We start from the raw sequence: 26154 nt of genomic DNA on the forward strand, positions 1-26154 counted from the left end.
CGATGACATTAATTCGGCCCCGTCAGCACATCCCATTAAGCTTTTAAAGGCCACTGATCTTATCTCATGTCTGATATTTGATGGCCAGTTTTTGTCTGCAATGGTGTAAACTAGGTTCATGTCAAAAAGGTATCCCAATTTTACATAAACGGAGCTTGATTGGGAATAGAGGGCTTAAGAAAGTAAAATAGACATAGAAGAATATGTAAATGTTGAGAGCTCCATATTAACAAGGTGCTTTTCCCACATACCCTTTTAGAAATTAAGGTTAAATTTCCTGGCACTGGGGTTGTACCATTAAGAGCACATATATCGTACCTTTTCCCAGTTAATTTGTATGTGGCCATGTAGTTTATCAGCTTTTAGAGCTTTAAATGTAAACTCTATAGCCCAAAGTATGGGGAAAAAAAAACCTGACCATGTTGTTAAACAGCTGCTGTTATATTAACCTCCAAGTCAACTGGGAAGGCTTTTCACTACATTATCGAACAATGTTTTGTCCATTCAGCCCCACAAGCATTAGTGAGGTCAGGTGAAAAGGACTGGCTCACAGTCAGCAGTCCAGTTCATCCCAAAGGTGTTCAGCGGGGTTAAGGTCAGGGCTTTCAAGCTCTTCCACACCATGCTTGGAAAACCATGTCTTCATGGTGCTCACTTTGTTCACTGTGTCATGCTGGAACAGGTTCGAGCCTGAAGGTAATGATACAGCATAGAAAGACATTTATATGGTTGTGTGTTTCCAGCTTTTGGAGCAACAGTTTGGGGCGGAACCAGATATGGATGAGGTGTCCACTTTTGGCTATATTGTGTATCATTGGTTTAATAAAGACTATAATGTGTCATGTAGATGCAGGGATTCTTAGCTCCTAATTTGTGAGGTAAAACATGGTGGATAACATGGAAAATAGACCTAAAGGATGAATTAGTACTGTGTGTAATTGATGTCTGCAGTTTTTTACCTCAGCATCATTTAGCAGTGTCATTTAGCAACAGGAGATGCGCGCGAGCGCTCTCTCTCTCTCTCTCCCTCTCTCTAGTGCTCTCTCTCTCTCCTCTCTACCCCCCCCTCTAGCGTTCGCTCTCTCTCTCTCTCTCTCTCTCTCTCTCTCTCACTCCTCTCTAGCGCTCGCTCTCTCCTCTCTACCTCTCCTCTCCCTCTCTCTCTCTCGCTCTCTCTCTCTCTCTCTCCCTCCCCCCTCTCTCCTGTCTAGTGCTCTCTCTCTCTCCTCTCTAGCACTCTCTCTCTCTCTCTCCTCTCTAGCGCTTACTCTCTCTCTCTCTCTCTCTCACTCTCTCTCTCTCTCTCTCTCTCTAGCGCTCTCTCTCTCTCTCTCTCTCTCTAGCGCTCGCTCTCTCCTCTCTACCTCTCCTCTCTCTCTCTCTCTCTCTCCTCTCTAGCGCTTACTCTCTCTCTAGCGCACTCTCTCTCTCTCTCTCTCTCTCTCTCTCTCTCTAGCGCGCTCTCTCTCTCTCTCTCGCGCGCGCTCTCTCTCTCTCTCTCTCTCTAGCGCTCGCTCTCTCCTCTCTACCTCTCCTCTCTCTCTCTCTCTCTCTCCCATCCCTCTCTCTCTCGCCGCACGCGCTCTCACTTTGCGCGCCAAAATAATCCAGTCAGTGTCGAGTTCGCGCGCTCACGGAATGCTCGCATCTCGCGCGCCCGTAGTGGAGACGCCATTCTCTCTCTCTCTCTCTCTCTCTCGCTCTCTCTCTTTCTCTCTCTCTCTTCCCGACAGAGCCAGAGGAGCTTTACAGGATTTCCTCTGACAGACCGAAATCACGTAAGTCTTTTCCTCTAAACGATTCCGTGTGAGAATATTCCAACACTTGTAGATACGGTGATAGAAAAGAAAGTTGTGCCTGTAGAAATCTTATATATGTATAGACATACTGTATATAATGGTTATTTTCTTAATATATACTTGCAAATTTCCCATTGGGATGAATAAAGTATCTATCTATCTATCTATCTATCTATCTATCTATCTATCTATCTATCTATCTATCTATCTATCTATCTATCTATCTATCCAGCTTAGTTTCCATACAGTAGTACTATATGTTATATATAAATCCATATATACTCAAAGAAATAGATAGCTTACCAAGTGATCTTAAAATAAATTTGGACATATTTCAGGCTTTATAGTTTCTTGTGGTATTCGGCTTATTTCTAGAAATGAAAGAGCTTGAAATGAAAGTCAAGAAATGGGTTTAATAATCGTATATTTGTCATTTCATGATGGAAAATACTAGCAACATTTGACAAGTCTTTGATTAAGATGGCATTTTTTGCCGTGTATGTAGTATGTAGGGTAGTTTATATGATGGTCCAGTGATGAATTGTAATAAAAACATTGTTAGACGGCTGGATTTTGGCATGGATGGAAAAATATTGCCATGTGCTTAACATACAGTTTTCATGTTTTATGTATATAAAGGTGTATAGGACTATACATCAACGTATGCATATAGATGGGTTTTTAAATGAAACTAAGACGCCCGACTGGCCATTTCCTCCATTTGCATAGTCTGTAGATACAAATGAAAGCAATTAATTTGTGTATAAATGATAAATGGATATCTGGATGATAAATGGATGAGTATGATTATTGATTACTTGCTTTCACTCGTTATTACACTTAATTGATTTTTTTCAGAATCGGTACTTCGGTCCCTCAAGGAATTTTTGGATAGTTAAAGGTTTCTGCTTGAATCCATTGAACAATTTTTCGAAGAGTGTGTTATTTTTTATTTAGTTGATCAGCACCGTGATGTAAGATATTGTATGCGGTATTCAGTGTTAGCGAATCTACCGCACAATCTGAGCTTAACTTGCAGCCAGCTATATAAATACATCGCCCAATCATACACCATCATATAAACTAGAACTTCTTCTTCTTCTTCTTCTTCTTTGTCTTTTCCCTTCAGGGGTGGCCACAGCGAATCATCTCTCTCCACCTATCCCTATCTTCTGCATCCTCAACACTTGCACCCACTAGCTTCATATCCTCATTTATTCCATCCATATACCTCCTCTTTGGCCTTCCTGCCAGGCAGCTCCATGTCCAACATTCTCCTACCAATATACGCACTCTCCCTCCTCTGGACATGTCCAAACCATCTTAATCTGTCCTCCCTAACTTCGTCCCCCAAACGTCCAACATGAGCCGTCCCTCTGATGGACTCGTTCCTAATCCTGTCCAACCGTGTCACTCCCAAAGAGAACCTCAACATCTTCAGCTCTGCTACCTCCAGCTCTGACTCCTGTCTCTTCCTCAGTGACGCTGCCTCTAAACCATACAGCATGGCCGGTCTCATGGGAACATATTTACATGTTTAGAATATGTTCACTTATAAGATTGAGTCATTGCAAATCCAAATGATCAGTTTGATCCATATTGATGGGTGTGGTCTCGTCTATGATGACTCCGCCCCTCCCCATTCACAGTGCACTGAAATGTTTTGATTTTTTGATGAGATTGAATATGATGTATATGTCTGTAGGATATCTCAGTCCCCGTGTGAAATCTTTGAGCGGTGTTAGACGGCGCTCAAGACTCGCCATCAGAGAAAGGCTAATTGAGGGAATATGTGTGGGAAGAAAGGTGTTCGTCTCTCCAGAGCAGGTCCAGACAAGTGCAGAATCCATGTTAAGGCACATGGAAGCTAAGACACTGTGGGGATGTATGTTGGATTTTCCTTTAATTTGTCATCTTTCGGTATGTAAGACAGTGAAACTCTGCCAAATAACACAATTCATCCGTCTTTTCGCTGCATTTTTAATACACTCTCCTCCTTTGATTTGTCCCTTCAGGGGAACCATACGATGTTTTATGTAGAACCCAGGAACAGAGGATTTTCAATTCAGAAAAGGTTCCTTTAAAGAGCTGCGACTGCTACCCGTCTAATGAACCCCTGAAGACCGCTTGGAGTAAGATAATCTACTTTACATCGTTTCTAAACCTGCCCAGTCCCGGCAATTCTACTTTTCCCTTTAATAACGTGACACAACGTGAGCTGACGGTTTCTTTCTTTCTTTAGCGGTGGAAATTTGACAATTACCTGTAAATACACTCTCTGAGCCTCCCATCACGGACCACACGCTCATTTAAAAGCCCACAAAAAGCCATCCGTTGAGTCATGAGAGTGGAGAGATGCCTGAAGTCAGCCTCTCCATGAATTTCAATCACGGCTGATAATGTAGAATTAGTTTGCCGCCGCCTCACACAGATACATAATTGAACGTTAATAAACGTAAAAATGTAGGCTTTCCTGCTGACTCCACAGTCGCAATCATAGCTCCTGAACTTATTGACTGCATAGCTTCATGAAGATGAAAGAAACAAACCAGGTTTACTCCCCCCCTCTATTTGCTGGTCGATTGCTTATAATTCCCAGAGGAAAGATTAGCTCAGGGCGTGCAACGCAAACGCCGGTATAAAATCATATAAAATGGTTATGCATCTCACGTCGTCTTCCTGCACATTCATTTCATATGGTGATTTAATTACAGCTAATGATGATTCCTGATTAAGATGTAAGTTAATTATTGTATTGTGTGAAGAATGGAAGACGACGGGGGTGTGCCGTTATAGGAAAATCATTAATGTGGTCTGATATTTGATTAATAACAGCATGCACCGAGGCCTTTTTTCCCTCTTATGTCACGGCTAATGATTTCTTATTTATTTAAAAAAAAAACAACAACATACCATTCTGTTTACCCGTTGATATCTTGTCCAGGAAATCATCTTTAGGGCTTTTCAGACTTGTAATAGTTCCCTCAGGGTTATTGTAAAAGCCCTGAGTAAACGCAATCCTAGGTCATTTTGTTTGATGTTTCACACTGCTCATACTTTACCTGGGGTTAGGAATTAATCCTGGCTCATAATCTGACATTTCACACTGCGCATTCCTGAACCCTTCGACTTATTTGTATATTTAAGGCGTCTGGATAAATACAGCATACGCCATTAAGGCATAACATTCTGAGCAGTGAGAGGTGAAGTGAATAAGACTGATGATCTCCTCATCATGGCACCTGTTAGTGGGTGGGATATATTAGGCAGCAAGTCAACATTTTGTCCTCAAAGTTGATGTGTTAGAAGCAGGAAAAATGGACAAGTGTAAGGATTTGAGCGAATTTGACGAAGGGAACAAATTGTGATGGCTAGACCACTGGATCAGAGCATCTCCAAAACTGCAGCTCTTGTGGAGGTGTTCCTGGTCTGTGGTGGTCAATATCGTTCGTCTGTTGTTCCGTACTTGAGCCGGTATTGCTATCTTTCACATCTTTCAAGCAAGAAGGTCCTGGGTTCGAATCCCAGGTTTGAACAGGTTCTGTGTGGAGTCTGCATGTTCTCCCCGTACCTGTGTGGGTTTACTCCGGGTACTCTGGTTTCCTCCCACAGTCCAAAAACATGTACATTAGTTTGATTGGTTTGACTTTATTTCTGCGATGCTCAGTGTTTTGCCGCTTGACTCTGACTCTTGACTCCTGAATCTGTTTTTGTTAAAGGGTTTCACGTGATCCGAGCCACACGCCGTTCAATTACTGATCGCTAAGCATCGGGCCGTAACATCGTTTCAAACTGTACAGGTTGTGGAGTTAACACTGCCGAAGCTTGAGAGCAGCGTTCCATTACCACATGTAAAAAGCTAAATTACACATGTGCAACCTGGGGTTAAATGCAGGGTTCAGAATGATGAAAACCCGGGGTTAAGCGCAGTGTGAAAAGCATTGAATATTGACCGGAAATTGCTATATCTACATGTCAGGATGGAACGCATCACCATTCCATTAATAGTACATTGTTTCTATGGAGACGCTAACGTATTAGAACGAGCGCATTAACATAAAGCTGGGATTTTGGCGTACAACCGTTTTGGAGTCGCTGATGGACTTTTTTTTATTTTGGGTGATGAAAACACATTTCTCATAAAGGTCCACGCGCGGAATACTAATGCCGTTCCTAACGGAACTGCCGCGCTATCGACTATCAAGCGGCGTAATTTGTTTACACAAGCTTATTCACTAAATATGGAACTAGGAGTTATAAGGATTCTTAGATAATTGAAAAGAAATCAGAAGCCTGAATGCAAAAAAACACCCTCGCTGCGGTGCTTAGCTTCACAGCTGACAGGATGTGTAATAGAAGTTGACACAAAAAGGAAAACCAAATTAACAGCAAATTAACTCGAAGTTTCAGGAGGCTGCCGCCGATTCTGCCGAGTCACGCGTGACCTTCAAGCTTCTCCTACACAGTCGGCTTCAGAAGTATTGGCATCCCTCTGTGAATGGGGCCAAATAGCTTTGTTTTCTTTTCATGCATTACGAATTGCTTTTCTCTGTAAATATTCCTAGAGTTTGTTTGCACTTTTTTTTTTACATTGTTTGAGGGAAGGAAGAAATCAGATGTTTCGGTTGAAAATGCTTATTTTCTGTTCATAAGGAAAAAAGTTTGAAGCGGTGTTAATGGACAAAAAAACAAGCGGATAGGAGACAGCTGTCTTATTTCAGGCCAAAATATCATATTTTTTGGAACTACACAAATTGTAATAAATTAGTCATCAATCTTTCAAGAATAGTAATCACATCATTTGGCAGACACGAGTTTTCTAAATGTGAAATTATGCTTCAGAGGCCCTCCAGTGAAATAGGAGATTGAGTCCCGTATCGTGGTGATGAATAAGTGTGAACATGCCAGATGAATAAGCCCACTTGTTAAACGCTTTTTTATTAAAGACAAGATTGAGTATATGTAAATTGAGTTAGCTGTCGAATGACCTTCATGTTAATGCCGCGGCTATTCAAAGGAACGCCGCTCACCCCCAAAATGTCAGAACAGCATTTTGACTATGAATGCAGTCTGATTCTCATGGATTGACTAGATTGTCTGTTAGGTACAAGACAAAAATACAACACAAATATTTGAAAGGCATTGTTGTTGTTGTTTTTTCCCCAATATGAAAGAATAAGAGAAACTCCAAAACCATCCTGAGGGAAGTCGAAGGCTCGGTGAGTACGTAACTGTCCTATTTCATATTCACGTATAGCCGTGAGGTTTTTATCCAAGCCTTAAAACTGACTAACTATCTGCAGAAGCGAGCTGTGGTCCACACTGGACATGAATTTTTAACTGATCCATTTGGTTCAAGTCCTGGGTTGGCACATTTTGTGTGCGAATGTAGAATTCGAAGGAATACATAACACTGTAAAATGTACAAAGTTTACAAAACCAAAAAGCATTATGTCAGTGTCAGATTGAGTGTCATATACAAAGATCAGGCATAACATTATGACCACTGAGAGGTGAAGTGAATAGGTGAAGTGACTGATGATCTCCTCATCATGGCACCTGTTAGTGGGTGGGATATATTAGGCAGCAAGTGAACATTTTGTCCTCATAGTTGATGTGTTAGAAGCAGGAAAATTGGACAAGAGTAAGGATTTGAGCGAGTTTGACGAAGGGAACAAATTGTGATGGCTAGACCACTGGATCAGAGCCTCTCCAAAACTGCAGCTCTTGTGGGGTGTTCCCGGTCTGCAGTGGTCAGTATCTATCAAAAGTGTTCCAAGGAAGGAACAGTGGTGAACCGGAGACAGGGTCATGGGCGGCCAAGGCTCATTGATGCACGTGGGGAGTGAAGGCTGGCCCGTGTGATCCGATCCAACAGACGAGCTACTGTTGCTCAAATTGCTGAAGAAGTTACTGCTGGTTCTGATAGAAAGGTGTCAGAATACATGACGGGTCAGCAAAAGATGGACCAACACAATATTAGGCAGGTGGTCATACTGTTATGCCTGATGGGTGTACTCTAAACCTTAGATTCTCGGACCATGCAAAAACGTGATACGCTTCACGAGGGCTGTGATTTGGTTGCTTATGCATCAGTATCTATGGCTTGGAAGGTCAACCCAGTGATACAGAAGAAGAACCACATCTTTAAAATGACCCCAAACTAGTCAGCAAGAAGTAAACATGTTTCTCTGCCCAGGTTAAAAAGAAATGACCTCATTTGGTCATTGGAAGTATCAAATTAGGAAAAAAATAATGGTGAACAATACACTATAGACTCTCTAGCTGGACCAATCCTCGTCTGGCATGTGAGTGGAGATATATTAGTCGCAGCTCCAATCCTTTATTATGTCAGAACACACGTATCTGCATAAAAACACAATGAGATTATCATAAAGAGAAGACAGAGGAGGAAAAAAAAAGATAAAAGGTCGGTGAAAGAGTGAGAAATGAGAGAGATGGCCCCATGAGAAACACAGAGGCCCACAAGGACCTTCCAAAAGAGAATTAAGAAGCTGGAGCAGGCAAATAATTGTACAGTTACACCATTGACTTCATGTTCATGAACTATTTATGCAACGGCAAAGAAATCACAGAGCAGCTGAACGTTTAATTATTTATAACGCCCTTTTTTTTATTAAAAAAAGGCCACGATTATTATACGCTTCAGTCGAAAGAGATTCAAACATTCCGTTCTGCACTTTAACCTCACAGTCACTGAAATACAGAGCCCGAGGTGGACAAATCAAAAATTCATTAGCTGGGGCAAGTGAAAGCTTTAATGGGCTGCCCTTATGATCTTGTGTTTGCCTGGAAACCTAATTTACTAGAAAAATGGTAGCTAGCATAATGAAACAACGTGAGGGGGGCTAGTTAGCAGGCTAAGTCCAATAATGCAGACACAAGTGATTGTATAAATTCCATAGGGGACGACTGCCTCGACGGTTATTATAATTTTATTGGTGCACCATGTTGTAATCTTGTCCGGGGTTAACGATGTGTCCAGCCCTGAAAGACAAGTCTAAAAAAAACGGGGGGGTTTAATTACTTACTGAACTAATGACTTTAGTGTTATTCAGCTATATTTAACCTACCATAACCGTAGGGCTTTGTTATAGATACACATTGATGAAATGTTCGTCAAGGTTTTCAGTCAGTCTCTGAAGACCAGATCTGTGGTGAAGGAACAGGAAACGGTACGTCAAGTCAGAAACCTCCTCCTGAACAAAAAAATGAGGTTTGTCGGTGCAGTCTATTTGGCGTGGGCGTTGTGAATGGAGAAGTTTGGAGAATCACGTGGAGATGCACATTAAGAGACCCACAGTTCAGTTACTGACAGCAGATAACAGCCTTGAGCTGTGGAAGATGATGAATTAGCTTCCCTCTTCCCGGTAGAATTCTGCTGGCAACACGTCCCCGTAGTTCTTCTTCTCACATGGTTGTAGTTGCGCGACTCGACTCGACTGTCCTTTTGCGAAAGCGTGCGACGAGAGCGATATAACAAGAAGCTTTCTAGACTATTTGTATCCCTGCTGTAACGCCTGCTCCGTGGCATATTTCCACACACCTACTTATCTTACCGTTTACTGAATGTTACTTATTAGTCACGTAAAGTGCCTTCTGTACTGGATACCCCGTGATAAACAAAGCTATTACTCCAGTCACACATATTCAGCGCTATCAGCATACAGCTCTTCAAAAAAAAAAAAGGGTAGGTATCTGTAGTGCAAAGGCACATTGTATTCTTGACGTTTGATCTCCGAATGGCAGATGAGCATCTCACTCTGTTCCCACCCGCGCTCTCTTAAGACAATAACCTCTCCAACACACCTACGGAGTGCATATGCAAATCTGTGTGCTGTGCTGACTTTATTCACTCATTCTTCTGCTCCTCACTTGCATAGGGAAGGCACTTTTCCTTCAAACGTTTCTTGAAAACTCTTCTACCACACCGACTATTAGTTCAGTGCTAAAAGTTTCAGCTGGATTATTTTTGCTCAGTCATGGACTATGGAGTCGCTGATTTCTTCACTGCATTAGTACCAACATACAAACACTGAGTAGGAATCCCTTGCTCTCAGTTCTTCTTGAGGCGTTTGAGATTCTGGTCCGCGTCGAAGTGATTGCGAGACATGATCGCTGCCGATTTGTCAGCCTCACATCGATTCTGTGAGTCTCCCGTTCTACCTCGTCCCCAAGGTGTTCTATTGGATTGAAATCTAGTGGCTGGAAAGACCATGGACATGTTCATGGACCCAGTTTGAGACTACCTGTCCTTTGAGACGTGGTGCATTACCATGCTGGAGGTGGCCTTTATTATAAAAGCGCTTTGGGGATCGTGTGCAGTCAGCAGTAATGCTACAATGGATAGACTGTGGCTTTCAAAGGATGATTGATTGTGTTAAGTGTTAAGTGGCTCAGTGTGTGCCAAGAAAACCTTCACCAAACCATTACATCACCACCACCACCATCCTGAACTCTTTGCATGAGGCCTGCTGGATCGATGGATTCACACCATATCTATGACTCGGTTATCTGCATGTTGCAGCAGAAATCATCAGCATTTTTACAACTGAGCTTGTACCCCATTGTACCCCACTGTTCTTGGCTAAAAGGAGTGGAACCCAGTGTGTTCTTCAGCTGTTGTATCCAAAACCCCCCCTCAGGATTTGATGCATTATGCATTCTGAAATGGTTTCCTGCTCTAGACCTCTCTACTCAACAAGGCATTTCCACTCCCATTCCGTTTGTTCTTTATTGCACCATTCTGTGTAAACTGTACAGCATGGGTGTCCAATTTTATCCACAAAGGGCTGACGTGGGCGGGTTTTCATATCAGCCACACCTGATCAACTGATTAAACGTTTGATTGGACCCACACCAGCTCTTGGTGGGTGAAACAGGACACCACTGGTCCACAGATTGTTCCCAGAAAATCAGTCATTTACACAATACTCACACTAAACCATCTGGCACCAGCAACCATGCCTTCCCCAATAATGATGTTTCCATCCACTGTAAGCATTAACTAATACTCTTACACCTTATTCTGCATGCATTGTATTGTGGCCACACGGTTGGCTGACTGGATAATTAGAAGTGTATACCCGAATTTAACAAAACATCACAAGTGCTTTGACACAAATCAGACCCAGCACTGAACTCACTTTCAGCTAATTGGATGCTGTGGAGGGGATTTAAAACAAAACCGCCTTTGAGTCTGAAGGTGAAGGACGAGAGCCAATTTGATGCGGGTCCAACTTTTCGGGAGAAGTAACCGATACTAATGCGGGGTGGTTAATCTGACGGGTGTGTGATTTGCTTCCATAATTAGAGTGGCTCTGAAAATGTGTGGTATGTGTTTGTTTGTTTGTTTGGTAGGAAAAAAAACACAGATCACTACAATTACGGACATACACTGAGACTAGATATATGTTCCAGCGGAGGCTAAAAATACAACGCGATATATTTCAAACACAGCCACGAAATGACTAATGCATAATTTCTGATATATATCGGTGTTAAGAGATGAGAGATGCTGCAAGGGCAGGATGTAAGTAATGTTCAGGTGGTTGTTTATAGTGCGGTGCAGAGGATAAATCAGAATTTTTTTTATTTACCAAGGATTCATCACTGGCAAAGAAGCTGCTAAGGTGCCTTCTGCTTCTGAATTTGATGGAAAGTTTCCCAGAGACCGCTAATCCTGCTGAGGCAACACTTTACCCAGGATATTTATTGAGGTCTTCAATCAGAGGCAGTGGCAGATGATGATTTTTTTTTTTCCTTCTCACTCTGTGATCAGTAAAAATGCTGCAGTTCTCCTCCTCTGAAATGATCCCGAGATAAAGCAGACATTAAGAGAAAGGATTGACTCAAAATCACCCCCTTTTTTTGGCGAAGGTGATTTCCCCCTTTCAGGCAGAATGATTGATGAAGTCGTACAAATGTCTTGCCCTAAGAAAGTGATTAAACAAATTCGCTTAATGATGCTGGAATATTTGTCGTATTCAGTAAAATTATTTTATTTTATGTTTAAAAACATACTGCAGACTTTTATTTATAAATTCTTTCCACTCAAATAAACAGGCTTTAAACAGAATTATTATTATTTCATACAGATCATGAAGAATCTCATATGCTTGTGCACTTTTCTGACAACAAGATTCAGGATGTTGATATGAGGCAGTAACAAATACAGCTGTAACACAATGAGATACAAAGAAATAGTGTTGAGTTGTGTTTAAAGCAGCAGTCACTGGAAGGTAGACTAGATTGTGTCTTGTGTTTTTGCCAACAGGCTTTGGGAATAAGGCTAAAGATTTTGGCTCCATCTTGACATCTTGGGTTAACCCTAACCCTAACCCTTTTAATGGAGTTATAATAATTATATAGTACACATTAATTTTAGCTAAAATAATGGAACTTAAAGCAGGGTTTCTGAAAAATTAAATTAAATTAAATTAATAAATAATGACTAATAATAATAATAATAATAATAATAATCATAATAATAATAATAATAATAAACACACTTATTTTAGCTCAAATAATGGTACCTCAAAGCAGGGGTTCTGAAAAATGAAATAAAATACAATTAAATACAATTAATTTAAATTAAATTAATAAATACATAAATAATGACTAATAATAATAATAATAATAATAACAAAACTTAGACTAATAATAATAATAACAATAATAATAATAATAATAATAATAATAATAATAATAAACACACTTATTTTAGCTAAAATAATGCTACCTCAAAACAGGGTTTCTGAAACATCTAATTAAATTAAATTAAAATAGATTAAATTAAATTAATAAATACCTATAAAAAATACACGAATACCTAATAATGAATATTAATAATAACAATAATAAAAACCAGACTAATAATAATAATAATAATAATAATAATAATAATAATAATAATAATAATAAACAAGCCCCATCTGTAGAGATAAATTTTTATGGATTATTCAAAAATGTATTATTTAATTGTGTACAGGAAATTACATATGTAACCTAACAGAACACGCCTTTATTGAAAATGTCATTACATTTCTGTTGCTTAAGTTATTGAGTGCTGGATTAAACCCAATTCAAGTCGAACAATAATAATTAGAAGAACTTAGTAACAGATTTGATGGTATAATAAATAATCTTTGATAGTGATACGTTGTGTGGGTGGCACTGTAGCAAATGAAAAAAAAAATCATGCCCTATGATGAGACACACCCTAACCCATATGGTTTTAAATGGTACTTTAAGAAACACATACCCTTTAAACTACCAACCGACCTTATTACATTCAGGTATCTTTTTCCTGAGTGTGAAGAGCATTAGACCAGTGTTAAATCCTCCGGTCATGCTTTAACATTCAGTATGCATCATCCACGGTGGGAAAAGAGAAAGCACGTGTTTTTACGGAGCTGTCTCCTGCATTTTGTGACACACGAGCACAGACGTCCAGGTGAAATGCTGCAAATGGAATGAGCGTTTAATTGTAGCTTCACTCAACTGCTGCCAGGCTGCTGAAAGCTTGCAGCTTTCCACCAGCCCAAAGCCCAAAGGACCTCTTGGCTCAGTGTGACTGATCCTTAGTCACTCGCACATCTGGCAGAGTGTTTCTGAAAGCGCTTCAACCCCCCCTCTCCATTTGTTATTTTCTTTCGCTGACAGCCATCCACAAAAAGAGTAGCCTGACCTCCCTGAGCCAGTTATATAAAGTGTGTTTGTTTGAAGAGATGAAAACTCTTTCCTATAGACAGAGCTCAAACCAGAAATCGAATGCCGAGACACATTCAGCTTATATGATCGCGGGTCAAATTTAGATCAACCTTAATTAATCTTATTGAGAATCATTCGGCTCGGAAATTGAGTATCGAGTCAGCCCCTTTTGCAGTCACTTGACCTATCTGATTTACTCAACATCTACGGATTCACAGTATATACAGGTTTATTTATTAATTTTTTTCTTCTGGACACATTTTTTTCCTTTAATATTTCACAATAAATACTGACAAATAAATAAATAAATAAAAGCGATATTCTTTTATCCTTCGTTCAGCTTTCATTTATTTGAGACGAAGGCCAAAACATTGTGGCAGTCATCCTGCACAGAGGCGACTTGTAACCGTGGACAAGAAACGGTAATGAATACGCCGACGGTATGATAAGTGCTTTCTGATTGAAAAAATAATTTGCTTAGGAAAAGAAAGTCATGCGGCAAAATAAAAGGTGAAGGCTCAGACCTATTTATTTATTTATCTGCTCCGACTCTCCGTCAGTCTCACAGCTCTCCTCGGTGGACAGGATGTCTGACAGACTACACAGCCAGGGATTTAAAAAATGTTGGATGAAAATTGGGTCCTCACTTGTGCCATTTAAAGAGTGAGGATAAAGGAACATATTGGTGAGACATAGACAGTCCCACCTCTGTGGAGACACGCAAAATGCAGGAATGCAGGAGAAAAGTAATTACCAAACATCTGCTCTTTTGATAAAACATGGAAATGCTTTTTCATGAAAATGCTTTGGGGTCATCGCTTCCACAATGACGTATTCGAGCACAATTTCTGGAATTTGGAATTCAATTCAACAAGACTTTCTGGACAGCCATGCAGCACGTTGCCAGATAAACTTCTTTATATGTTCCTTGAATGACATTTCACCAGCACTGGACAAGGGCTTAAATTCGTGTTGTAGCTGAGTAGCTATCATTCCCATGCCAAAAGTGTAAGTTTAGAGGCATCAGGTCTCTCCGAAAAGGAAATGTATTAATTTAAGCATGTTTGTATGGCTCTTACACCTGCAAAAGAAAGCAACTGCTTGAGATTCCTAAAGGCGTAAGAGTGCTCAGTATCTCGAGGCAAATATACAGGAGAGCTCATGATGTGTCCCAGTGAGCTGAAGAGTCGATGAAATAACTGCAGCACATTTCAGAAATGGACAAAATGTTCCAGACCGTCCTAATTGATATTATACGGTTTTTACCAACCCATTTAGATTACATAACTCTCATTACGGGTCTAGATTTTACATGCTGTCAGAAACGCCATGACTGATTTCTTAAGAGCGGGACAGATGATGCAGCATAGCAGTGATGATTATAGACGTTGTCTGTGCAGAGATATGTCTTGGTTTCCTACAGGTTCTTCAGGTTCTCCGGTTTCTTCCCACCACCCACAAAGCTGCAGGCAGGCGGACGGGTTAGTCCAAATTGCTAGGCACCCGTCGAGATTTATTTCTATCTCCCCCATCGTTTTTTTCCTGAGATCCACAGCAACCCTGACCAGGATAAAGAGGTTACTGATGATGAATAACAGCTCCGGCTCTACAGATCAGCCAAACACTGTTAGCACTGACATTGTTTACCGGCACATTTATAACCCCTAAAATTCAGCAAGAGATAATAAACAATACGCCTTTGTGCATATCAGCTTGCCAAGGTTTTTCCTAGTCACTGAAGGAGACGCAAGAAAATATGATGACAACGGATAAGGAGGAAGACTGACAGGGGAAAGCAGTGAAGAATACTATAAACCATGAAAATCTAGAAAAATAATCGAAATATACAGATATCCTGAGTAGGCGGAGCTAACCAGAACCGCTTGATTACATTGTTAAACAAATTTCATTCATAAATGTATATCACCGGATGTATATCTCAATAGTTTAACTTGGTTCTCTGTGTAAGATCCTCATTCTTCAGCATTTCTGCATTGCTTGGATTTCTCACTCGAGGGAAAAGCATCGGATGAATTAATACACGTCAATTTATCGATTGGAGGAGTACGAGTCGGCTCTCGGCGGCGCAGAAATTAGCAGGATGGCACGCTAATGTGATCTAACTGGCATGGATTATTATCAGGAGAGACAGGTTTTTTCATTCATCCTTGTCACTTTGCTTCATGTGATTCAGTAAAGCATGTGACCACTGGCTGGGGTTGTCATTCTAACAGCATTCTGACTTTGGTACCAAGTGTAGTGTCACAATTCCTGATAACACATCAGTAGCAACAAACAACGAAAAAAATCAAACAAAAAAAGACCTTATCTGACTCACCTACAGACGTAATACACCATCAAGGTGTTTTGAATGGAAACAAATAGCTCTGACATTTTCACACTGTATCTTAAAAACAGGACTGAACTTTGTGCTACACTAAAAGGAACATTAGTGACAAGACAAAAACAAGTCAGTGACTAAGGAAATCGCATATTTCCTCATGAGGTGTATATGACTGAGGTTCAGGACATGGCAGTGAAGCCAGGTTGAGTCCTAAATCTGTAGTCCACTGGACTGACTCCACCCTCTGGACTTTTAGCTCCACTCCATCCAGGTTAGGGAAGCTTGATCATGTTTGACTCCACCCCCTGGACTTTTAGCTCCACTCCATCCAGGTAAGGGAAGCTTGATCATGTTGGACTCCACCCCCTGGACTTTTAGCTCCACTCCATTAAGGTTGGAGAAGCTTGATCATGTTTGACTCCAACCCCTGGTATTTTAGGGAAGCTTGATCTAGTCTGACTCCACCCCCTGGACTTTAAGCTCCACTCTATCCAGGTTAGGGAAGCTTGTTCATGTTTGACTCCACCCCCTGGAATTGTGCCCCACGCCATTCAGGTTAGAAAAGCTTGATCATGTTTGACTCCACCCCCTGGATTTTAAGCTCAACTCCATTCAGGTTGGAAAAGCTTGATCATGTTTGACTCCACCCCTCTGGAAATTTAGCTCCACTCTGTTCAGTTTGGGGAAGCCTGATCATGTTTGACTCCACCCCTCTGGAAATTTAGCTCCACTCCATCCAGGTTAGGGAAGCTTGATGATGTTTGACTCCACCCCCTGGAATTTTAGCTCTACTCCATCAAGGCTGAAGCTTGTTCATGTTTGACCCCACCCCCTGGACTTTTAGCTCCACTACATTCAGGTTAGGAAAGCTTGATCATGTTTGACTCCACCCTCTGGAATTTCAGCTCCATTCCGTCCAGTTTGAATTTCACTGTGCTGTAATGTATATGTGACAAATAAAGGCTGTTTCTGTTTCTGTTTCCATCCAGGTTAGGGAAGTTTGATCATGTTTGACTCCACCCCATGGATATTGGCTCAACTCCATCCAGGTTAGGGAAGCTTGATCATGTTTGACTCCACCCCATGGATATTGGCTCAACTCCATCCAGGTTAGGGAAGCTTGATCATGTTTGACTCCACCCCCTGGAAATTTAGCTCCACTCCATCCAGGTTGGGGCAGCTTGATCATGTTTGACCCCACCCCCTGGGGTTAGGGTTAGGGTGACCCCCTGGGGTCAAACATTGAAACAAAGTAACAAGCATAGGGAAATTTGTTCCATAATTTTACTGGTAACCTGTGCCTCAATCTTCTGTTTTGTTCTTTTAACATGTAGCTCTCTTGTCAATCTTGTAGTCAGTATGGTGCTTGTTGTGACCAGTAGCTTTCCATTTCATCTCAGGTACATGCATTAATAGATTGTGTGTGTGCTAGCCATGGTGCTGAATTGTACATGGAGTTCTTGTACTTATTTGTATCCTAATATACTCTGTATGTGCAGAGCCAAAATTGCTCGAGGAGTGTTTTTGATTGACAGAGCATCAGTCCCATCTCTAAATGGTGCACTTTTAAGAGTTTATATGATTGAGCTGCGGTTCCACCAAAATTGCCAAGGGGAATAAACTCTTCAAGGTTTAATTCAAGTTTGGCGAAAAGCCCATAAATGTTATTTTGAGTACATGTTCATAGACGACTGAGCCGTGCCGGTGCTTGGAAAGGAGAGGTAGAGACTTTGATGTTGTAAGAGGCTTAAATATTTTTGAGGCTCGTGTGCCTGTGAGAGAAAGTAAACCACAGAGTGAGAGGAAAAGAAACAAGTAAAGCAGCACGCTGAAAATAGTTTCTGCTGAAGGTTATGACACGAAAAGCGTATTATATAGTGTGTAACGTGGGACCAGAGTCCTGGGATGAACATATCACACTGCACCAGAAGAGCTTATGAGGTGTAAGAAAAAACATTCTGTAGATTAAAACAGAAGTTTAGCTTTGGATTGAAAAATTGTTTGGACATACAGTATAAAAAATGAAAAGTGACCAATGCAATGTTATGACCAATAATGGAAACTTTATTATCTTGCTATTGTTATGTGATAAATTAGTGTAAACAAAACAATGGCTTAGGTTTTGGATGCATTTTGCTAATATGGTTTATGTACCTGTCAGGAACAGCTGGACAGTTCCCTGCCAGGCCCAGAGAGGGCGCTGGCAGGTGAACCTTGGAAGCCTGCTTCTTTGTGTGTCTTTTGTTACGCCCTTCCTATTGTTCCTATCCTGATTGTGTCACCTGTATCCCATTAGCCCTAATGTCTACCCCTATAAATAGGGATCCTTGTGTTTGTGTCCTTGTCCATGATTGTTATCTGTACTGTGGTTTCTGTTGGGATTTTGTTTGCTAGGTTCCATGTCCAAGCTAAGGTCTAGGTTTTGTTTTTGTTTTGTTTAGTTAACCACGCCATGTCTTGTGTTATGTTTGTTTCCCTATGTCGCGTCTTAAATGTAATAAAAGCAGTGCTTTCTCTGAATCCTGCGCATGGGTCTCATTACACCGTGTGCTGGCGTGCGCACACACACCACGGGCGTCTGGGGTCGAGCCCCGCATAGGGCGGGGGTCCCAGACGTTACAGAACCAATGGACATGGTCATTCTAGGACGATTACACCCCATTTACAGAGCACAAGAGCTCACTGAAAAGTCCAATGAGGTTGAAAATAAAGAGAATTATATCCCATTTGAACCCCTGTGTGAGATTTTGGAACCCAAAACACTATTTGGGGAATATCTTCACTGGGTATCACTTCAATACAGTTCCACAGACTTGCAGGATCAATGTCAAGGTGCAATGAAACTATTCTGGAGATTTGTGATGGCGCGACACCTTGCTATGACACTTCATGTTGGTTTTCCTTTATTTTGTCACCCTTCCCGTATCTTGCACGTATACACAGGATGCGACATGCCTTAAAGCAAGCTGCCATCTTGCCTGGTATCATTTCCATTGCCTTGGCAAAAGAAGCTCACAGTGCAGTGTTTCACTGCGCAAAGAGAAAGTCACTCTGAGCACTGATAAGAGTTTTACTGAAAATGGGAAAAGAGTTCATCGCTTCTGCACCTTGTGAGACGCAGAAGTATGTCCCTATTTCATTTAGGCTAATACAAGAATCAGTTACAGCAACAGAAAAACCAACAACAAGCAGCCAAGACACTGTAATCTCTGATCTTTGCTAAAATACAAACTCCCAGATATTAAACTCCTAGAAAATACATAAAGGACACAGCTAAGAATGGAGAGGTTTACAGTGTTATTTGCACTGGGATTATGTGAATGCAGGGTTTTTATTCCCACCAAGCAAAAGGTCTTCAAATAACCTTAAGGTCTGGCACCTTAGTTTTTATTACACTGGTTCTTTTGACCAGAATAGAACAGTTTACTTACAAAAAAAAACCTACATACGTACACATCATATACATTATATGACCAATGTTATCTGGACACCTGACCATTACACCTAGATGTAAGTCTTTACTAAACTGTCCCCACAAATATCTAGAAAGTCGTGTTACAATTTTCTACACTGGAACTAAGACGTCTGAACCTCTGTTTCAGCATAAATGAGCTCCATAAGAAGATGTTTTGCCAAGGTTTGAGTGAAAGAACTCTCAACACCCTGCCCATAACCGATAACCAAACACCTCTGGGATGATCTGGAACACTGACTGCACCCCAGACCTTGTCACCTGACGACAAGATCAGCCTCATTACTTGTGGGTGAATGAATGGCCCAAAGCCATGCTTCAAAATTTAGCGGACAGCCTTCGGAAGACTGGAGGCCATCTCCACATCAACAGTTATGGATTCAGAATGGGATTTTTAACAAGTACATAGTCTACGGATGTAATATTCAGGTGTCCAGATACAGTACAGTACATTTGGCATATGGACAAAATTCCTTAAAAAGACCTCACAAACAATCTGAAAGATCATATACAGTAAGATTAACTAGCTGTTACTGGTTCAATCATCTTCCTGCTGCTTTTTTTCTCATTATACAATATATTAATTATGATAATCCAACTTAAAACCTTCAGGTGCTATTATTAAGGCTACCTGAACCCTGAGAGTAGTTTCAGTAGATACGTGAATCAGTTCAGTCTCCAATTTTCTGCTCCGTTTAAATCCCTTGTAAATTCATTCACTGCAAAATCTTGCTTTGAGTCAGAAGTCTGTTCTGTGGTCCATGTACCCCCTAGTTTACAAGGCATGATTTGTTTTTTACTCTACTTAGACTTCCTAGAGTTCTGGTAATCTATCATTGTGCTTCTCGGCTTGTATTTTCAATCTGAGACTTTGTTTTTGTGAACAGGACTAAAACCTGCATTTGATTCTATCCTAACCCGTTCTTGCTGGTTGACAATTTCCTTTCCCTTACATTTTCTGATACACCGATCAGCTATAACATAATGAGCATTATCTCCTCATCATGGCACCTGTTAGTGGGTGGGATATATTAGGCAGCAAGTGCAGAACATTTGCACATGAAGAACATTTTGTCCTCAAAGTTGATGTGTTAGAAGCAGGAAAAATGGGCAAGCATAAGGATTTGAGCGAGTTTGATGAAGGGCCAAATTGTGATGGCTAGACCACTGGATCAGAGCATCTCCAAAACTGCAGCTCTTGTCGGGTGTTCCTGGTCTGCAGTGGTCAGTGTCTATCAAAAGTGGTCCAAGGAAGGAACAGTGGTGAACCGGCGACAGGGTCATGGGCGGCCAAGGCTCACTGATGCACATGGGGAAAGAAGGCTGGCCCGTGTGATCCGATATAACAGACGAGCTACTGTTGCTCAAACTGCTGAAGAAGTTAATGCTGGTTCTGATAGAAAGGTGTCAGAATACACAGTGCACGGATCAGCAAAAGGGGGACCAACACAATATTAGGCAGGTGGTCATAATGTTATGTCTGATATATTAGAAAAAACAGGCCTTGTATTAAAAGGCATTATTGCTGTCTGCTGCCTGCATAAATTTCTCTCTGGATTGTCAGCCGTGTTACGACACACCAGAAAAGACGGAATGCCTATAATCTGCTCTAATCTGAAAACGCCTTTCTGATGATAGTTGTTATTTTGTTATTTATATTGTCGGTGCTTGAGGCATCATGGGAAATCCAATAATGCACTGAGGTCATGCTCTAAAGCAATTACTGTGCATGAATGAGCGATTGAATAAAAAGCAGAGATCAGTAGATCAAGCAAACAAACACTGATAGCGCTTACACGAGCTCACAACATTCGCATATCTATTTCCTGATACCAAGTATGAATAAACAAATAAACGTAACATGGGAATCATTGTTTTATGATATGTGTAATACAGTTTCCCTGGAATTAGAATGACTTGTTCTTGCTTTTATCAATGTGCTTTAATAGAACAGGATGTGAAGAGAATTACATTCGATTATATAAATGGCCTATATATATATATATATATATATTTGTAATGCTACTTTTACAGCAAGTCAAACTTGCAATAATACAATAGTAAGACAGCACTGAGTCTGTACAGTCTTTATCTAACACGTTATGAAGGTTAGTGTGGGAGTGGAAGATGGTGAATCAGTTGACTTCACACGCGTTGTGCATTGCGCTTTCTTCCAAGAGGGGCAATGTGCATTTGACAGAATGACTCAGTGCTGTCAAGCTGAAACGGTTTTTCCTGAAAGATATTAGACTTTTATTTTTTGTAGTGGTAAATATGCACCACCATGTTTACTGTTGGAGGATTATAAATGACCGTAAAATAAATATTTGGCCCTTTGAATTCAACATCACTGAGATCTCGAAAGGAAATGTAAATTCATTAAAGTTTATTGCAATAATGTTGCCAAAAGGCAGCTTCACTGTGAAATGCATGAAAATTAAAACTGGAGAAAATACATCCCCTGCTGTTTAACATCCCAGTGATTTGTCACAACAAATCATCAACAGTGAAAAGACCATTAAAAGATGTGTGTTTTGTGTTTGTAGTTATTATAAGATAAGGTCACAGTAACGTGTTGATTTTCTTTCTCCATTACAATCAAATGTCATTAGATTAGCAAAAGCCACTGAAATCTCTGTATTAAGATCATGTAATCATTTGTACATTATTTATTTATTTATTTATTTATGTATTTATTTATTTATCTGTACTCTCGTCCTCAGGTTCCTGCAGTTAAAATCTATTCAGAACCATGGATCCGTTAAACTGCTCCTCAGTGGATGACGTGGATGCTGGAATCAGTGGCAGTAAAATCGTCCTCTGCCTGCTGCTCTCCATCCTAGCTGTGGCCACCACGGTCATCAATTCCCTGGTGATAACAGCCATTCTGGTCACTCGCAAGCTCCATCAGCCAGCTAATTACTTGATTTGCTCGTTGGCCGTCACCGATCTCCTGGTGGCTGCGCTGGTGATGCCGATCAGCATCGTGTACATAGCAGAAGAGACGTGGGTGCTGGGGCCGGCCATGTGCCACCTGTGGCTGGGCGTGGACGTCACCTGCTGCACCTGCTCCATCCTTCACCTGGCTGCCATCGCCCACGACCGATACCGTGCCATCACGGATGCCGTGGCGTACTCACAAAAACGCACGTCTCAGAGAGCGGCCGTGACCATCGTAGTGGTCTGGGTGCTTTCCGTACTTGTCTCGCTCCCACCTCTCATGTGGAGGAAGATGCCTGAAGAAAGCGGGGAACGTGGAATGATGGAGTGCATGATGGAGCACGATCACATCGCCTTTACTGTCTACTCGACTTTCGGCGCCTTTTACATCCCGCTTGTCCTCATACTGGTGCTCTATTACAAGATCTACCGGGCGGCGCAGACGCTGCGCAACCGGCGAGGCAGCAGCCGACTGGTGAAGCAGTCAGTCAATAGTGTCATGGTGAGTTCAGACAGGGAAGCTCCACCGCTCAGTCCAGACACGCTCAGCCCCACCGAGAAGTCTTTTTCAGAGCCATCAACGGATGGAGAACGCGTTAAGATCACTCCCACCACGGGCAAAGTGTTTAAGAACCGACGGAACCCCGCCGCCAGGGAGAGACGGGCAGCCCTCACTCTCGGCCTCATCCTCGGGGCCTTTGTGATCTGCTGGCTGCCTTTCTTTCTCAAAGAGGTCATTGTGAACACGTGTCCTTCTTGCAGTACGTCGGCTCTGCTCGCGGACTTCCTTACCTGGCTGGGCTACCTGAATTCCCTCATCAACCCGCTTATATACACGATCTTCAACGAGGACTTTAAAAAAGCCTTTCAGAAACTCATCCCTTTGTGTTGTACACGGTACAGATGAACTCTGATGACTACAGATGCTTTGGAGGGAAGGATATCCTGCTGAGGATTGCAGGAGAAATGATTTGAAAGTCTTATTCTGGAGACTGTTGAGAAGGGGAACAGACTTTGCACAGTTAAAATAACTAAGAATCATTCGTTCATAACAAAACAAAGTTCGTACCTTAAATCCAGAACAGCAGAAATCTTTGTTGGAGTTTTGACCGAAACAAATTTGAATAATGGACAATTGCAATTGGTGCCTCAAGACTGCACCAGTGACTGAAGGCAATGGATGGCACAAGTGTTACAGTATACAGACAAGGGACCAAAAGAAGACTTTAATATCCATTTCTGACCGCTGCTTCAATTTCAGCTTCCACTCTTGTTCAAGGTGTTTTATGAATTTGATAGTCATGACTTGACATGCTCATTTTCCAAACAAACTTGGGATATGCAACCAGGTTCACTTCAAAACATACAAGTACCTAAATACGTGCATGACATTCCCCTTTAATCTTAATAATAAAAAGAAAAAGGCAAAACTGCTCCAGTTGTTTACCCCTTTTATAAAGAATGTTCAGATAAAGGTGTGTTACAGCACAAACTCAATGGTCATTTTTCAGCTGGGAAATATGAACAGACTGTATATATATTGCTTGTCTGTCATTTCTTTCTGGTTATCTTGAACACCAGGGTAGACGTGGTTGTCTGCAGCGTTATTCAAACTGCTTTTATTTTGCATTATTAAAAATGTTCTCTTCCAATTTTATTCAAGGAAATTGTTCAAAAAGCAATAAGCAGGGCAGTGCATGCATCTCAGAATGCAGAGTTTCACCCAGTTGAATGAAAAAGGGTAGGTGGCACCTCAGAAGAGGACATCTGAGCACAACACCACCATCTACTGGATAAAAATAAGGAAGTCATGCTACCACAGTGAAGGTAAGTTTTATTTACAGAAATAAAAATATACTTAATTTTAAAAAGACAAAAGCAGGGGTTAACATAAGCTCAGACATAGGCAGTGCGCTCTCTGCTGGTTTGAGATGCAGGTTTGTATTGGCTTGTTTGCCTTCCTCTACTGCCGGGCCAAGAACTGCATAGAAGCCCTCCGCCGATCACCATTAACACAGAAGCCCCCCAACAGATAAAGATGGCTGTCCCCAGCTCCCTCTTTTGCGACTGGGCCACCAGTGGATTATAGAAGTTGCTGATCACAGCGTTCGCCATCCAGCTGGGGGGTATGAGGCTCAGAATTCCTGCGACAAGAAAGAAAACCCCAGCTGCTATAGCTACCCTGGCTTTGGCACTGCTTTGGGCCAAACAATTTGTGCACTCGCCTCCAGCTACGCTAGCAAGTATGGCCACCAGACCGACCAGCGGAGCGATGACGAGCATGGCCCGAGAGGCTTGAAGGTCTGAAGACAGAGCCAGCATGGAGTCATAGACCTTGCATTGCATTTGCCCGGTGCTCTGCACCACACAGGTCATCCACAAACCCTCCCAGACGACCTGCGCCGTCACGATGTTGTTGCCGATGAAAGCGGTCACGCGCCATAGCGGGAGAGCACAGGCCAGGATGGTTCCCAGCCAACCCAGCACTCCCAGTGCAGTACCCAGCATCTGGAGCCCTGCAGACATGGCACCTTTTGGGCAGAGATCTGGAAGGAGGAGGACACAAGAGATGAAGTGAATAAGTTAATGCCAACTTGGTTTTATTTCCAAACAGAACATGGGTTACAAGAGCTGTAGCTTGAGGGTGTTGGATAGAGCACATTACAGGGACTACAAACCACCATTAGATACAAAACACAAAAACTAAATGGCTTAGGATGTATTGACGTTTCTTTCTGGAGCATGACTGTTAGGGGTTTCCTCGGTCATTTCCACAACAGCATCAGGAATAGGCAAAGGAAACAGCAAGAAAACGTTTCTAAAAACCACTTTGAACAGCATTTATTCAACACACTGCATGGGATACAATCAATCAATTGGGGTTTTGATGGCTTAGATTTAGAGACAAACCTCATTAAATTGTCCAGATCTAGCACCTTGTCATTCATTGACTAAGAAAAAGAAGTCAGGAACTACTTCTACAGATTTCACAACTAGGGAGAGTTTGAAAGGAGAACATCAGTCTCACGCCCAAAGAAATGCAAAGTTTTTGTTGGGGTTGGTCTGTGGCTTATTTTTATATAAAAAGGTTAAAAAAATATGCACAAAATCAAATGCAGATGAAAGGAAGACTTTTCCAAAGTGAGCATTCAAAGTGGAGGTATTTAGATTGGTCATTGTACTGTGTAAACATCAAGGTAGGAAAACCAAACCTGAACCTAGATCTACTACTTTAGCTTTACCTGGTCAATAATGAAGGACACACAAGCAGCAACTCACCTGGAAGCTTTGACTCGTTGGCAATACCAATAAAAACCAATGAATAAAATCATAAGAAAAGCTTAAGAAGAGAAGCTGAGGTTTCTTGTAGAAAACTAACAAATAAAAAAAAAAAAAACCTCCCAATCAACACTCCCAAATTAAAATCAAGGACCATAAACGTTATGACCGACTAGCACGGCTTATATAGGCCTAATAACGCCTCATGCTAATTCCTCGTCACTGATTGGTTAATATACCAACTTAATTAATTCACGTGACCACCACAACGCTCATGTGACATATCAGTCCCTACCAATGAGTGAATGAAACGAAGGAAAAGTGAATTGAATACTTTAAATGCTGGGTAACGTGTAAAGTTACATCATTAAAATTGCTAAAAAAAGATTTTAAATCGTTTTTAATGATAACGTGTCCGTCAAAAAAATTAAAAGAATTTTTATTTTTAGCGTTTAAGACATTATTGCCATTAAAAAGACAAAAGTCTGTAGTTATACAGATATTTAATCTATTAAATTATTATTATTATTATTATTATTATTATTATTATTATTATTATTATTTTAAATTCGATGCAGCCTGAAAAA

At 41.2% G+C, this 26154-nt stretch overlaps 2 protein-coding genes across 2 annotated transcripts; one reads left to right on the forward strand and one right to left on the reverse strand.

The window, feature by feature from the left end:
- Positions 1–1580: 1580 nt before the first annotated feature.
- htr1fb (5-hydroxytryptamine (serotonin) receptor 1Fb) lies at positions 1581–23797 on the forward strand. The gene is made up of 2 exons (XM_058379960.1): positions 1581–1778; positions 22072–23797. The coding sequence occupies exon 2, from the start codon at positions 22101–22103 to the stop codon at positions 23193–23195; it is 1095 nt and encodes a 364-aa protein (XP_058235943.1). The 5' UTR covers positions 1581–1778; positions 22072–22100; the 3' UTR covers positions 23196–23797.
- Positions 23798–24105: 308 nt separating this feature from the next.
- On the reverse strand, positions 24106–25975 carry cldng (claudin g). The gene is made up of 2 exons (XM_058379961.1): positions 25568–25975; positions 24106–24834 (listed from the first exon to the last, which is right to left on the reverse strand). The coding sequence occupies exon 2, from the start codon at positions 24812–24814 to the stop codon at positions 24185–24187; it is 630 nt and encodes a 209-aa protein (XP_058235944.1). The 5' UTR covers positions 24815–24834; positions 25568–25975; the 3' UTR covers positions 24106–24184.
- Positions 25976–26154: the final 179 nt, after the last annotated feature.

The sequence above is a fragment of the Hemibagrus wyckioides genome, linkage group LG26 (genome assembly GCF_019097595.1).
Source record: "Hemibagrus wyckioides isolate EC202008001 linkage group LG26, SWU_Hwy_1.0, whole genome shotgun sequence".
Taxonomy (NCBI): domain Eukaryota; kingdom Metazoa; phylum Chordata; class Actinopteri; order Siluriformes; family Bagridae; genus Hemibagrus; species Hemibagrus wyckioides.

Coding starts and splice junctions, on each gene's coding strand:
- htr1fb (XM_058379960.1), top strand. CDS start 22,101: ATGGATCCGTTAAACTGCTCCTCAGTGGATGACGTGGATGCTGGAATC.
- cldng (XM_058379961.1), bottom strand. CDS start 24,814: ATGTCTGCAGGGCTCCAGATGCTGGGTACTGCACTGGGAGTGCTGGGT.